At 40.0% G+C, this 13,813-nt stretch overlaps 1 protein-coding gene across 6 annotated transcripts in view; it reads right to left on the bottom strand.

Annotated features, from left to right (window-relative positions):
* The window catches only part of LOC118745662 (tau-tubulin kinase homolog Asator-like), a 570,828-nt gene that overhangs the window by 291,740 nt on the left and 265,275 nt on the right, over positions 1–13,813 (bottom strand). For all 6 annotated transcript variants that reach the window (XM_036479218.1, XM_036479223.1, XM_036479220.1 and 3 more), the window contains one exon: positions 12,466–12,754. In XM_036479218.1, coding sequence (XP_036335111.1) covers positions 12,466–12,754 — 289 coding nt within the window. The remainder of the gene's footprint in view (positions 1–12,465; positions 12,755–13,813) is intronic.

Raw genomic sequence — 13,813 nt, 5'->3', positions numbered from 1 at the left:
ATGTTTCCCTCAAGCCGCATGCATATCGAGCCCTAGCCGCGAAAGTAACGTAAGCAAAATTGTTTTCAAAATTTTATTTTGATGCATAAATGCTCTCTGCATGAAGAAGTAAGTGTTTTTTTAATATACATTATTTTGGCGGTTAGGGCTCGATATGTCGTCTTTCTCTGATGATCTTCGTTCTTTGGAAATCTGAAAAATTGGAAAATAGAAGAAGCTTTCCTAACCATGACAAGACTTATTTATTTTATATGTTGGCCGAAATCCCAACTGATGCCAAGTTCTTCTCTAACTGGTATTTTCAACCTCTGCCACCAGCAGGGGCCACAGCGTTTATCATAGATTTACAAATATTGTATTTTTTGTTAATTTTTCATGTCAATTGTTTTTCAATAAGAATTTGTTGAACCGCTGCTGAATGTTGAAAAATAAAACTGTCATTTTGAGTACATTCTCTTAACGGATCTCTCTTTCTTTTTTCAATATATCGGCACTCTGATGTTGGGGAATGCACTTTGAATGTACTAGCAATATACTTAGAAGTATGACGTATACGGTAAAAACTTATACATACCTTAAATGCTGCAAAAGTAAGACACTTTTATGAGCGTGAGTGGCGTGGGTGCGATATTTTTGTGCGCGCATGAGTGTGATAAAATTATATTTTAGTTTGAGTGATTGTGCGTGACGTGGTGCTCACGCGCGCATCTCTACATGATAACCTTATTGTAATTTTTGATGGGACTTAATGTTAAATTTTAAGAAAATTGGCAACTCTTGTTAAAATATCAGGTGAAATATACAAACCAAACATCAAGGGAATACTCTCCGGTTTGCGGTAAAGCTATCCTCAAAATTATAACAAAATATGTTCAGTGGTTAAGAAGTCACATACATACATACATAGAATATATGCCGACTTTTGAATCGGATCAACCGCTTTTTTCTACTAATTAACTTAACCATTAACCGAACCGAAATATTCCTCAAATATTTCATCCTTACCGAGAACCGAACAACCTTTTATAAAGGTTTGATGTTCATTTCGACCAATTTTAATAGACACATTTTCCCCACCTTTCTATTTTTCTGTTGTTAAATATAGTAATACCGTGTTTCTTTACCTTCTAAAAATTTTTTTACTACGTATAGCGGATGTGCAATGGGGTATAGTCATTGCGCTGAGTATGCAGTTACAGTTGCATGGCTATACTCAATCCCGACTCTTGCGTCCTCGTTCGCGCACTCTGGGCAACGTGAGCAACCCATGTGCGAGACGCGGTAACCAATCCGAGTGGAGCCTTGGGTCAGGGTAGAAAGAGAGGGAGCTTCGGTGCGGCCACTCCGACTTATTCGGTTTAAGGGCTCACTGCAGTCTGCAGCGTCTGTTCACCGGTAGGTGTGGCTGCAACGGGGTGTCTGCTTGGAGCAAGCGGCTCGCTATATGAACGTGTATTTGGTTGCGAAACCACCCCCGTCCCAGCAATGGGTTGTGTGCTGGGTTTGGGACCCGCCACGTAAAAACCACTTCCAGTGAAGAAGCAAGGCAAAGTCTCGGATGAGACCCCCCCTTATGATGACGACAACGGCAAACGTTTAAAGGACTACGATTTGAGGGCATGCACCTGGAATGTCCGGACCCTTAATGGGGAAGGTGCCTCTGCCCGGCTGGTTGATGTCCTCGTAAGGACAAAAGCTGACATCACCGCCATCCAAGAAATGTGTTGGACGGGGCAAAGCAAGCAATGTCTGGGGCCTTGCGACGTCTACTACAGTTGCCACGTAAAGGAGCGCAAATTCGGTGTTGGATTTGTGGTGGAAGAGAGACTCCGTCGCCGAGTACTGTCGTTCGTCCCGGTGGACGAGCGTCTAGCCACAATCCGCATCAAAGCGAGATTCTTCAACATCTCGCTGATCTGCGCCCATGCCCGACGGAAGAGAAGGATCTCTTCTATGAGCGCTTGGAGCGCACATACGAGCGCTGCCCCCGTGATGATATAAAAATCGTGCTTGGCGACTTCAATGCCAGGGTGGGCAAGGAAGGGATCTTTGGAACCACCGTCGGAAAATTCAGCCTCCACGACGAAACGTCCGACAACGGACTGAGGCTGATCGACTTCGCCGGGGCCCAAAACATGGTAGTATGCAGCATAAAAAGATCCATCAAGCTACGTGGCTGTCTCCGGATCGAAAAACGAGAAACCAAATCGATCATGTTGTGATAGACGGAAGGCACGCTTCCAGTGTTTTAGACGTACGCACGCTCCGAGGCGAAAACATCGACTCGGACCACTATCTTGTTGCAGCCAAGATACGCACCCGCCTCTGTGAAGCAAAAAATGTGCGCCCAACAATGCAAGGAAAGCTTAACGTCGAAAAGCTGCAATCACAACAGACAGCCCGCGCTTTCGCTACTCGACTCTCACACCTGCTCTCAGAGATCACTCTTCAACAAACCGACATATGCGAGCAGTGGAACCACATTTCCCGCTCATTAAGTACCGCCGCCGAAGAAGTAATCGGATTTCAGCGAGCCTGAAAGAACAGCTGGTACGATGAGGAGTGTCAGGAACCTGCTGAAAAAAAAGATGCCGCCTACAGGGCCACGCTGCGATCGGGCGCAAAGCGTGCTATGTGGGACCGCTATAGGGATCTGAAGAGGGAAGCGAGACGTGTTTTCCGCAATAAGAAGAGAGAGGCCGAAATACGTGAGTGCGAAGAGCTTGAAATGCTGGCCGACAGGAAGAATGCCCGAAAATTTTACCAGAGAGTTAGGCGACTTACGGAAGGTTTCAAGACCGGGGCGTACTCCTGTAAGAACAATAATGGCGACCTAGTAACTGATGTCCAGAGCGTACTTAAATTATGGAGGGAACACTTTTCCGCCCTCCTAAATGGTAACAGCACGGAAAGTTGTGGAGAAGAAGAACCCGAGCCCGCAGTCGATGATGACGAAGTCGACGTTCCACCGCCTGACTATGACGAGGTAAGTATAGCAATAACGCGGCTGAAAAACAACAAAGCTGCTGGAGCTAACAGCCTGCCAGCTGAGCTATTCAAGTACGGAGGGGGGGAGTTGATAAGGTGATGCATCAACGCTTGTGCAGAATATGTTCAGATGAACGCATGCCCGACGACTGGAATTTAAGTGTGCTCTGCCCAATCCACAAGAAAGGTGACCCCGCGGGATCAGCCTTATAAGCATAGGTTACAAGGTCTTATCGAGCGTATTGTGTGAAAGACTGAAGCCCACCGTCAATGAACTGATTGTGCCTTATCAGTGTGGCTGTAGACCTGGCAAATCCACCATAGACCAGGTTATCACAATACTCCAAATCTTGGAAAAGACCCGCGCGAAAAGGATCGACACTCACCACCTATTTGTCGACTTTAAAGCCGCTTTTGACAGCACTAAAAGGAGTTGCCTATACGCCGCTATGTCTGAATTTGGCATCCCCTCAAAACTCATACGGCTGTGTAAAATGACGTTGAGCAATACCACCAGCTCCGTCAGAATTGGGAAAGTCCTCTCCGAGCCGTTCGCCACAAAACGAGGCTTCAGACAGGGCGACTCCCTTCCATGTGACTTCTTTAATCTGGTGTTGGAGAAGATAATAAGAGCTGCAGAACTGAACCGCTCACGAACAATTTACTACAAGAGCGTGCAATTGCTGGCTTATGCCGATGACATCGACATCATCGGTAACAAAAACCGCGAAGTCTGTTCCGCCTTTTCCAAGTTGGATAGGGAAGCAAAGCGAATGGGTCTGGTGGTAAACGAGGACAAGACGAAGTATCTCCTGTCATCTAAAAAACAGTCAGCACATTCGCGCCTTGGCACCCACGTCACTGTTGACAGTTACAATTTCGAGAAAGTAGAGAATTTCGTTTACTTGGGAACCAGCATTAACACCGATAATAATGTCAGCATTGAAATCCAACGCAGAATCACTCTTGCCAACAAGTGCTACTTTGGACTGAGTAGGCAATTCAGGAGTAAAGTCCTCTCTCGACGTACGAAAACCACGCTCTATAAGTCACTCATCATGCCCGTGCTGGTATATGGCGCAGAAGCATGGACAATGGCAACATCCGATGAGGCGGCTCTTGGACTGTTTGAGAGAAAGATTTTGCGGAAGATTTACGGGCCTTTACGCGTTGGTGACGGCGAGTACCGTAGACGATGGAACGATGAGCTGTATGAGCTTTACAACGACATGGACATAGTGCAGAGAATTTAAATACAGCGGCTCCGCTGGCTTGGCCATGTCGTTTGAATGGACACCGACGCTCCAGCTCTGAAAGTATTCAACTCGGAACCCGCTGGTGGTAGCAGAGGAAGAGGGAGGCCCCCACTGCGATGGAAAGATCAGGTGGAGAAGGACTTGGCTTCACTTGGCGTTTCCAATTGGCGTCAGTTAGCACAGAGGAGAAACGACTGGCGTGCTTTGCTGAACTCGGTCAAAATCGCTTAGGCGGTTACAGCGCCAATAAAGAAGAAGAAGAGTGCAAAACTCACAACCAAAAACTCACAGAATAAAATGCTGTGAGTTGGACGAGAAGTGTACAAAAGTTTGACAGTTAAAACTCACTCCTACACTTGCTGAATCGCAGACTGAGGAAGTGTACACTTGATAACTCACAGTTTCAGAATTCAGCCCCTGTGCCCTGGCGCCAATCGGAAAATGCCAAGTCCTTCTCCACTTTGTGTTTCCATCGCAGTGGTGGCGTCCCTCTTCCTGTGCTATCACCAGCGGGTTCCGAATTTAATACTTTCAAAGCTGGAGGTTCGGTGTCCATTCAACGACATAGCTAATCCAGCGGAGCGGTTGTATTTTAGTTCGTTGTTGTTCTTGCTGTTGTAGCGGCTACTCAGCCCTGCCTAGATCGGTGTGTCCCTCTACCGTTGTCGTCAAGCTCAACTAACGGGAGACCCGGTAAGCTTGCAACTTCGACTGGTTTGTCCATGGGGAGAAAGGCGTTAGTCACATTACGCTGCTTATCAGTACTCCACGTTATACAGTTTATCAGACCAGCGCTTACAATTGTTATGTCAGGCGAGCTGCTCCAGCGGCCCATAATCCTGGTAGGTGCGTCGTCGTTCATTGTGCGGAATGTCGAATCGTATATCTGTTCAGCCAAATTTATGCCCCTACGATCATTTGACAGGCTTGTATGCCAAAGAAAGTGGTGCGCATTGAAGTCACCAACTATCATCGTTTGCGGTACGCGCTGTCGCCAATGCGCAAAGGACCGTAAATCTTGCGAAAAATCTTTCTATACAACACTCCAGCAGTCGCCTCATCGGATGTTGCATTGACCATGCTTATGCGCTAGAGCTGGAGAACTCCCGATGGTACTATCGACAGTATCGATAGTTTTAATTTTACGTGACCATCGATGGTTTCAAGTCACTATCGATAGATAAGTTGTTGAGAATTCCCGCCGTCAATAACTCAAACAAACGGTTTTATTTTGCAAGCCTCTTTGCCAAAGCGTAAAGTAGTATATAAATAATTTATTTAACAAGTTTAATTAAAATGTGTGTTGTTGTTGTTGTAGTGGCATAAAAATGTCACAAAGAGTTTTTGGGGAGTGTTGCTGAAGTGACAGTCTTTGGCCAGATATAAATCTGGGTGTGTGGCTGAGTCAGAATGGATGTTCAGAAAACTGAACTTATTGTATCCGAAAACCATGTACCTTAAAAGCATGCAACGTTGATAAGTTATGGTGTTTAAAACAAAATTAAGCGGTGTTATCTAATATATAAAAATCTCGTGTGCATATATGGTAGGTATGAGAATCGGATGTAAAGTATATTTCATACCGCTAGGTGCAGGGGGCTTGGCACCTCCCATACAAACCGAATTTTTCATACTGCATACCCCTGGCAGTCTTCACGATAGAGTACTGGAATTTGGTGATTAGGGTGTCCCTGTCCTAAAAAAAATGTCTCTATTTTTTATTTTAGAATTTTTAGTAAATTTGTATGAAAAATCTAATATATAACAAGTACTTTTTAAGCAAAAAACAAAACCGACTTCAATTCTCATATAAATAAATATATATACAGTGACGAGCAAAACTGTATCATGGTTTAACACTTTTTGTTTCAGCCACCGCTATATTTCCAAGTTCTAACGACTTTCATACTTTTGCTGTATATTCTTGTTGGTACATCCCTACTCCCTCTCTCATAATGATTTGAAGTCAACACAACAACAATAAAAAAAACCAGCAGACAAAAATGTAAATTAAGGCAGATGTTACAGTTTTGCGCTCATATATTTTTAAGAACTTTTTAACAATTTTCACAAAAAAAAAGAACTACTAACACAATGTTCAGTACTCTTTTTTCCTGTTTCAGTTCCTGGATGTGATTTGGCATACCTTATTTGTATCTTTGTAAAAATTCTGGAGGTATATCCTTAGTTTGCTTTCACAGCTCATGTACTCGATTTTACGGACTTTGATACTTATTAAGCTGTGCTTTTAGTTGATTTCGCAAATTCCCGACGAGATTCATATCCGCGGATTGTGGAGGTTATTTCAAAATAGCAAATTTTTGCTTTTGTATCCAGTCTTTGCGAACATATGCAATATGTTTTGGGTGATTTTTCAGCAGAAACTCTAATTTTTCGACTACATCTTGCAAATTTCGTTGAAATATGAACAGATACTGTTCCTTACGCATAATGCGTACTAACGGACCAACAATATTATTGAAATACAGCCAAACAATTAAGATCCACTGTGATTCACAGTTTGCCGTACATGATGCGCTTAGGCTTAATTTGGGTCTTTGATCCAATACAATGCCAGGCCATCTGATTGAAAGCGATTAATTTAGTCTTGCCAGACCAAATAACCTTCAATTGAAACTTAAAAATATGTTTTTTATTGCATTCTGAATTGCCTAACATATCCCAATAGGCAACGGTTGGGTTTTCGTGCGATGCAGCGAAATGCTGCCACACTCGCACATGTATTATGATCAAATTTGCTTCTTTCTTCTTTATGATGCCTTTGCGCTCAATTTGGCAATTCTTCGCCTCGCTGTCTATTGATTTGCATTAAAGTTTAATACCTTAAGCGCTTCTGTAATAGATATCGTACCGTAATATTTTTTAACATACTTCCTTCGTCCTTGGGAATACCTTAGGCTATATTTTTTCTAAGTCTTAACATTTTCAAGTAGCAAATTTCAAAATTGTTTGCCACTTTTCGTGCGGTTCCGCCTTTCCGCAGTAAATCTATTATTTACATTTATGGTTCCTGATTAACTATGTTATTTACTGGTGATCACTTCTTTAATAAATTATAATATCGAAAAAAAGTCATCTGACTTCCAACTAAGTAAAAGATGACTGTCAAATGCAAAACTGAGAGTGAGTGCAAAACTGTAACATCTGCCTTAATTTACAGTTTTGTCTGCTGGGGTTTTTATTGTTGTTGTATTGACTTCAAAACATTATGAGAGAGGGAGTAGGGATGTACCAACAAGAATATACAACAAAAGGATGAAAGTCGTTAGAACTTAGAAATATAGCGGTGGCTGAAACAAAAAGTGTTAAACCATGTTACAGTTTTGCTCGTCACTGAATATATATATATATATTCATATATATATATATATATATATATATACTAGCAGACCCGGCGAACTTCGTCCCGCCTAAAATTAGATTTTTAACTTAAACATTTTGGTCCAACAGTTTCTCCAACAATCCACATTTACGATTTGTACTGGCACATTCATCGGTTAAGACCATCGTTGGGTGGTCGTTTGCCGCCTTAAATAGCCGAACGAACGTGTTATGTCCATGAGAAGTTCCCTGGTGGCAACAATGATCCGGATTTATAGTGAATGTGCCCTAGAAACTTTATCTTATTCAACAGAAATACAATATACATACATACATAAAATGAGCTGAAATACCTTAAAAGCCAGTTTCGCGAAAGCAATTTAAGTGAAAAATGATTTTTTTCTGTTAGGTTCTATATTGAAAACAATTAAAAAAATAAGCTTCCATTAAACTGCTTTCGTGAAACTGGCTTTCAAGGTATTTCGACAGGTGGTAATTTGAGATTTACCACTGCATAACTCATCCCTGGTTTCTTCGAATGAAGCTTTAAAGCATAATAATATGTGACCTGGTCTACGAAAAGGGAGCTTACGTGCGAAAACTAGTTTTCTGTAAAAAAGCTGTTAAAAGTAAGCAACTCGTTTCGTCAGTTTCTCATTACCTCGTTAATTGTTCACCGCGCCGGACGTCCAGTAAGTGTTGTTGTTGGTCCAGTAAGTGTGGTTGTTGGTCCAGTAAGTGTTGTTGTTGGTCGGAATATTATTATAGTTCATCGTGTAAGTTGCTAGTGTGGAACATTTAAAAAAGTAACACTGAAGAAGTGACGTTTTTGTACTTCTAAGCAAGTTAGGATTTTCTGCTTTTCACCACGTGAAAAAGCATCTCATCTTCCATCCGAATCAACCAAAGAGTGAAAATTGATTTTTTGACACCTAAGCCCCCTTTCCGTAGACCAGGTCACATATTGGCAAATCACGTCCATTGGGCCAATCGTAACACACGAGAGTTCGATATACTCAATGGTGCAAAAGGTCGAATTAGACTGAAATTTGCGGCAGTGAGAAAATCACTTGTCGATTTTTAGTAATAACTCGACCTCAGCACCACCTCGAAGCTGTTTTTTGTAATGGGACTGCATTTACCGATTCCGATACATGTTTTGAATCTTCACCAAATCGGATCATAAAAAAGATTTTTAGTAATAACACAACTACAGCGCCAACTGGCGGGTTAAATTGTGAAACTAAACTATCCAAAGACCCACTCAAACACACACACAAAACTTTGTTAAAATCCCTCCAGCCATTTGGGATTTTATTCACAAATATACCTGCAGAAGAATTATATAAACATTCAAAGATAAGTAAAAGTCAGTACGTTTGCACTTTTCTACGCCTCCTTTTTAAAGAGCCCATTTTTCTCAATGAGTTAGGATTAATTTCATATATCCCCATACGAAGTGTTCCAGTGCTGTACCATGAACTCTTCCAGAGCTATGCCGTATGAAGTTTGGCTTGTATGATAGGTGTAACGCCCCCTTTTCCAATAGCTCCATATTTTCGCCATGACTATGCGATTCATTTCATATATCACCACACCAAGTTCCAGTACTATACCAAAAAAAATTCTAGAGATATGCAATAAGAAAAATTCTTCTTGTATGGGAGATGCCACGCCCGTATAAAGTTTCAGTACTCTACCATGAGCACTTCCAGAGATACTTATTACCAAAAATTCAGTTTGTATGGGAGGTGCCACGCCCCCTTTTTAAATAGTCCGAATTTTTCGTCATGAGTATGCGATTGATTTCATATATCTCCATACCAAGTTCCAGTACTCTACCATGAACATTTGCAGAGATATACAGTATCACAATTTCGGTTTGTATAGGAGGTGCCACGCCCTTTTCCAACAACTAAAATTTGTCTCCATGAGTATGTGATTGATTCCATATATTTCCGTACCAAGTTCAAAAATTTTACCATGAACGCTTCCAGAAATATACAGTATGAAATAATCGGGTTGTATGGGAGGTACAACGCCCTCTTTTCCAATAGCTCCAATTTTTGGAAAGAATATGCGATTGATTTTATATATCTCCACACCAAGTTCCAGTACTCTACCATGAAGATTTCCAGAGATATGCAGTATGAAAAATTCGGTTTGTGTAGGAGGTGGCACGCCCCTTTTCCAATAACTCCAGTTTTTCTCCATGAGTATGTGATTGCTTTCTATATTTCCGTACCAAGTTCAAGAATTTTACCATGAACGCTTCCAGAAATATGCTGTATAAAATATTCGGGTTGTATGGGAGGTACCACGCCCTCTTTTCCAATAGCTCTGCAAGAGTATCCGATTGATTTTATGTATCTCCACACCAAGTTTCAGTACTCTACCATGAACATTTCCAGAAATATGCAATATGAAAAAGTCGGTTTGTATGGGAAGTGCCACGCGCCCTTTTCAAATACCTCCAATTTGTATCCAAGAGTATGGGATTTTTTTCATATATCCCCATCCCAAGTTCCAATACTCTACCATAAATACTTCCAGAGATATGCAATATGAAAAATTCGGCTTGAAAGGGAGGTGCCAAGCCCGCTTTTCCAATAGGTCCAATTTGTCTCCAAGATTATGCGATCGATTTCATATGCGCCAATACCAAGTTCCATTACTCTACCATGAACACTTCCATAGATATGCAGTATGAATATTCGGTTTGTATAGGGGTGCCACGCCCCCTTTTCCGATAGCTCCAATTTTTTTCCAAGAGTATGCGATGGATTTCGTATATCTCCATACCAAGTTCCAGAACTCTACATCGAACATTTCCAGAGATATGGAGTATGAAAAATTCGGTTCGCAAGCGAGATTCCACGCCCCTTTTATATTTCGAGATTGTTTTTAGCCGATAACCATCCTTTGAACATCTGCAGCAGGTGTCCGAAATTTCAAAAAAACATCGGTTCAGCCGTTTTCGAGCTTTGCGATATACATAGATGGATAAAAGTTGCTGCTTTTAATATTGCGCTCACTTACGTAGAAAAAACATAGCAGCAGGGTTTTATGCGTAATTATATACATATGTGACCTGGTCTACGGAAAGGGGGCTTAGGTGTCAAAAAATCAATTTTCACTTTTTGGTTGATTCGGATGGAAGATGAGATGCTTTTTCACGTGGTGAAAAGCAGAAAATCCTAACTTGCTTAGAAGTGTACTAAAAATGTAGAGAAAGAAGAGTAAAAATACGACAAAATATAATTTATTCTTCAGTGTTACTTTTGAAATGTTCCACACTAGCAACTTACACGATGAACTATAATAATATTCCGACCAACAACACTTACCGGACCAACAACAACACTTACTGGACCAACAACAACACTTACTGGACGTCCGGCGCGGAGAACAATTAACGAGATAATGAGAAACTGACGAAACGAGTTGCTTACTTTTAACAGCTTTTTCACAGAAAACTAGTTTTCGCACGTAAGCTCCCTTTTCGTAGACCAGGTCACATATATATATATGTACATAAATATGCATATTCAAATGTAAGTGCTAGCAGCAATGTTAGTTGCTCCTTGTGGCAACATAAACGACTCTGCATTAGGGTGGTCCAAAAATGTATGGGAGAAAAGTAAAATCGGAAATTTAATGCTCTCACCCCCTAGGATTGTTCTATACCGAAAAAAATATACCCCTGTTTTTTTTTTATTTTAAAATCAAAATATATTTAGAGGTCGCTCAAAGCGCTCAAAGCTTCCCATGTATTTTGTATGAGGAAAAAAAGACTTTTCGTAGAAGTGGCATAGAATCCATGGAAATCAAAATTTTTCAATCTGAAGACTCTGCTTCTCTTCAGAAGACTTCAGAGAATAATGCCCAATTGTTTATTTAAACGTTTTTTAATTTAAACTACTTTTGCTAGGTTATTTAAGCTAGCAATGGAAACTTGCCTTCTGACAAGCACCAAACCGTAATATTAGAAGATAAATGCGTCACTGAAAATCATGAACGTGAACTGTTGGTGAAAATGTTGGACCAAAATGTCTCAATTGAATAACACTTTATTTGTGTTTTTTTTTTTTTGTAAAATAGCAATGAAGCTTAGAATAAATAAGTTCCTTTTAAACCATTTTAAACTTGTAAAAAATTTCCTATTTTATTTTGTAAAATTGAACTTACTTTAAACGATACTATCGCGATAGCGCGACTATTATGGTTTTCGTTCGGCGAGGGAAGACTTTACTTCTGAATTGCCTACTCAATCCAAAGCAGCAATTTTCTTTATTCACTGGAAAGCGGTTTTTACGTGGCGGGTCCCTAATCTAGCGCACAACCCAATTGCTGGGAGGATTGTTACTGAATAAAAATAATATAAATATAAATTTAATTGTGCTTGTGGGTTTTCTCCATAAAATTTTCATTAAAAACGGTCTCAAACTCAATAAAGTTGTTGAATATAATTGTTATAAGGCCACAAATAACAAAAAGCATATAAAATAAATACATATATATTTAATTTTCGAACCGCTAAAAAGAACCGAAACCCTCATACAAAGATAAAAAAAAAACCATTTGACGAACCAATCCAAAGATTAAAAATGCTTCGTACAGCTGAACCGAACCAAACCGAACCGACCAAATTTTTCATGCGGTTCAAGTCCCTGTAAAATATTGTGTGAAATTGCGAAACATCATGGTCTGAAGAGAACAAAAACAGAAATTTATAATCAGCAGAATGCCTCTTAGAGGGAAGGACGTCAGTGAGTCGATTAAAAATGTTAACAAGATTAACGGCATCCCACAGCCGTATCCACCGCTTCTGGAGCAGCCGACGGTTAGTGTGATCCCCGGACTATTATATTAAGCATACCTTTCATAAGTGATTCAGTTGCATTCACGTTTTTGTTAAAATTGGATATTCCTTCACCGTTGGTTCCTTCAAGACTTGAAGAAGTTTGTATTTTTTTAGGCGAGCTACAGCATCTTAATGCATCTCCAGCGCTGCCACATCTAAAGCCACCTTCATTTTCAGTATGGTAATTATGCTGCTCGTCTGCCATACTAGTTGATACAACAACATGTACATCATTTTTATACAAACCGGCCTGTAATGATGCCGAATTCTGTCCACCTTCTTCTCCGCAGCCACCAATTTGAGGCTTTAATGAAATTAATTGACGAAAGTAAAATTATGAATGGATTAAAATGAAGTTATACAAATACTTAGAATATAACTACTTATTTATAAAATAGCATGTACATATACCTACAAGTAATTTTTAGCAAAAAAAAACATACTTAAAAAACAAAATATATATATATATATATATATATATGTATTTCATGATCCATCGGATCGGATCTAAACCAAATTAGTATGGGAGCACTTCTGAGACACTACCTTTCGAAATCGGTTGACGTGGTCCAAAGTTATGCGGTAACATACATAAAAACAAATATTCCGACGAACTGATAGCCTCCTCTTTTTTTGGAAGTCGGTTAAAAACTAGGAAACTTTTCCACATTTACTACTTAGTGACCAAGTTAGTAAATGAGTGGGTAAAGATAAGGTTTTTACCTAACGGAAGTAAAACTAATATTTTTCCTGGCATGAAAAATGTTTTATGACTTTTGTGGTCTAAAAAATAAATATTTTACGTTTTTTTTAATATTGTTATTGCGCTTTGTACCACGAATATTTTTTTTATGAAAAATGGAAAAAGCAACAAATTCTAAGCGGTAGAAGTTATAGCTGCTATTTCTGAGATCGCCACATCTCCTCCAGACTTCATTTCGGGTTCGATTCCTGCTGAAGTCTAGAAGAAGAAGTCTGATGAGGAGATATGGTGATCTCCGAAATAGGAGCTGGTTTATTCCATTATAAAGAGGAAAACGACATAAATTTAAATATGCCCTAATTTTCTCTATTTCAGTAGTAACCTCTTTCTAAATGACTACATTTCATTAACTTGTGGGAAAATATTAAAAAAAATCGAAAGCTGTTGTAATTTTTGCCTATAGAAACTTTTATTTCATACATAATTACTTTACACCAGTCGCAAGGAGATGTTCCATCAGCCACAACATTAAATATTTTTTAATATTTCTATGAAGATTATATAAACCTCATTTTTATTGAAAACGAAAGCGTATAATTCATGTTTTACAACACAAATACATCGTTCGGGAAAATTAAGTGCTTTGGCTAAAACTCATCC

Source organism: Rhagoletis pomonella, unplaced genomic scaffold (assembly GCF_013731165.1).
Source record: "Rhagoletis pomonella isolate Grant_MI unplaced genomic scaffold, Rhpom_1.0 Rhpom_scaffold_00009, whole genome shotgun sequence".
NCBI classification, from domain to species: domain Eukaryota; kingdom Metazoa; phylum Arthropoda; class Insecta; order Diptera; family Tephritidae; genus Rhagoletis; species Rhagoletis pomonella.
Note: the sequence above shows the minus strand (reverse complement) of the source record. Positions and strands in the feature narration are given on the sequence as shown.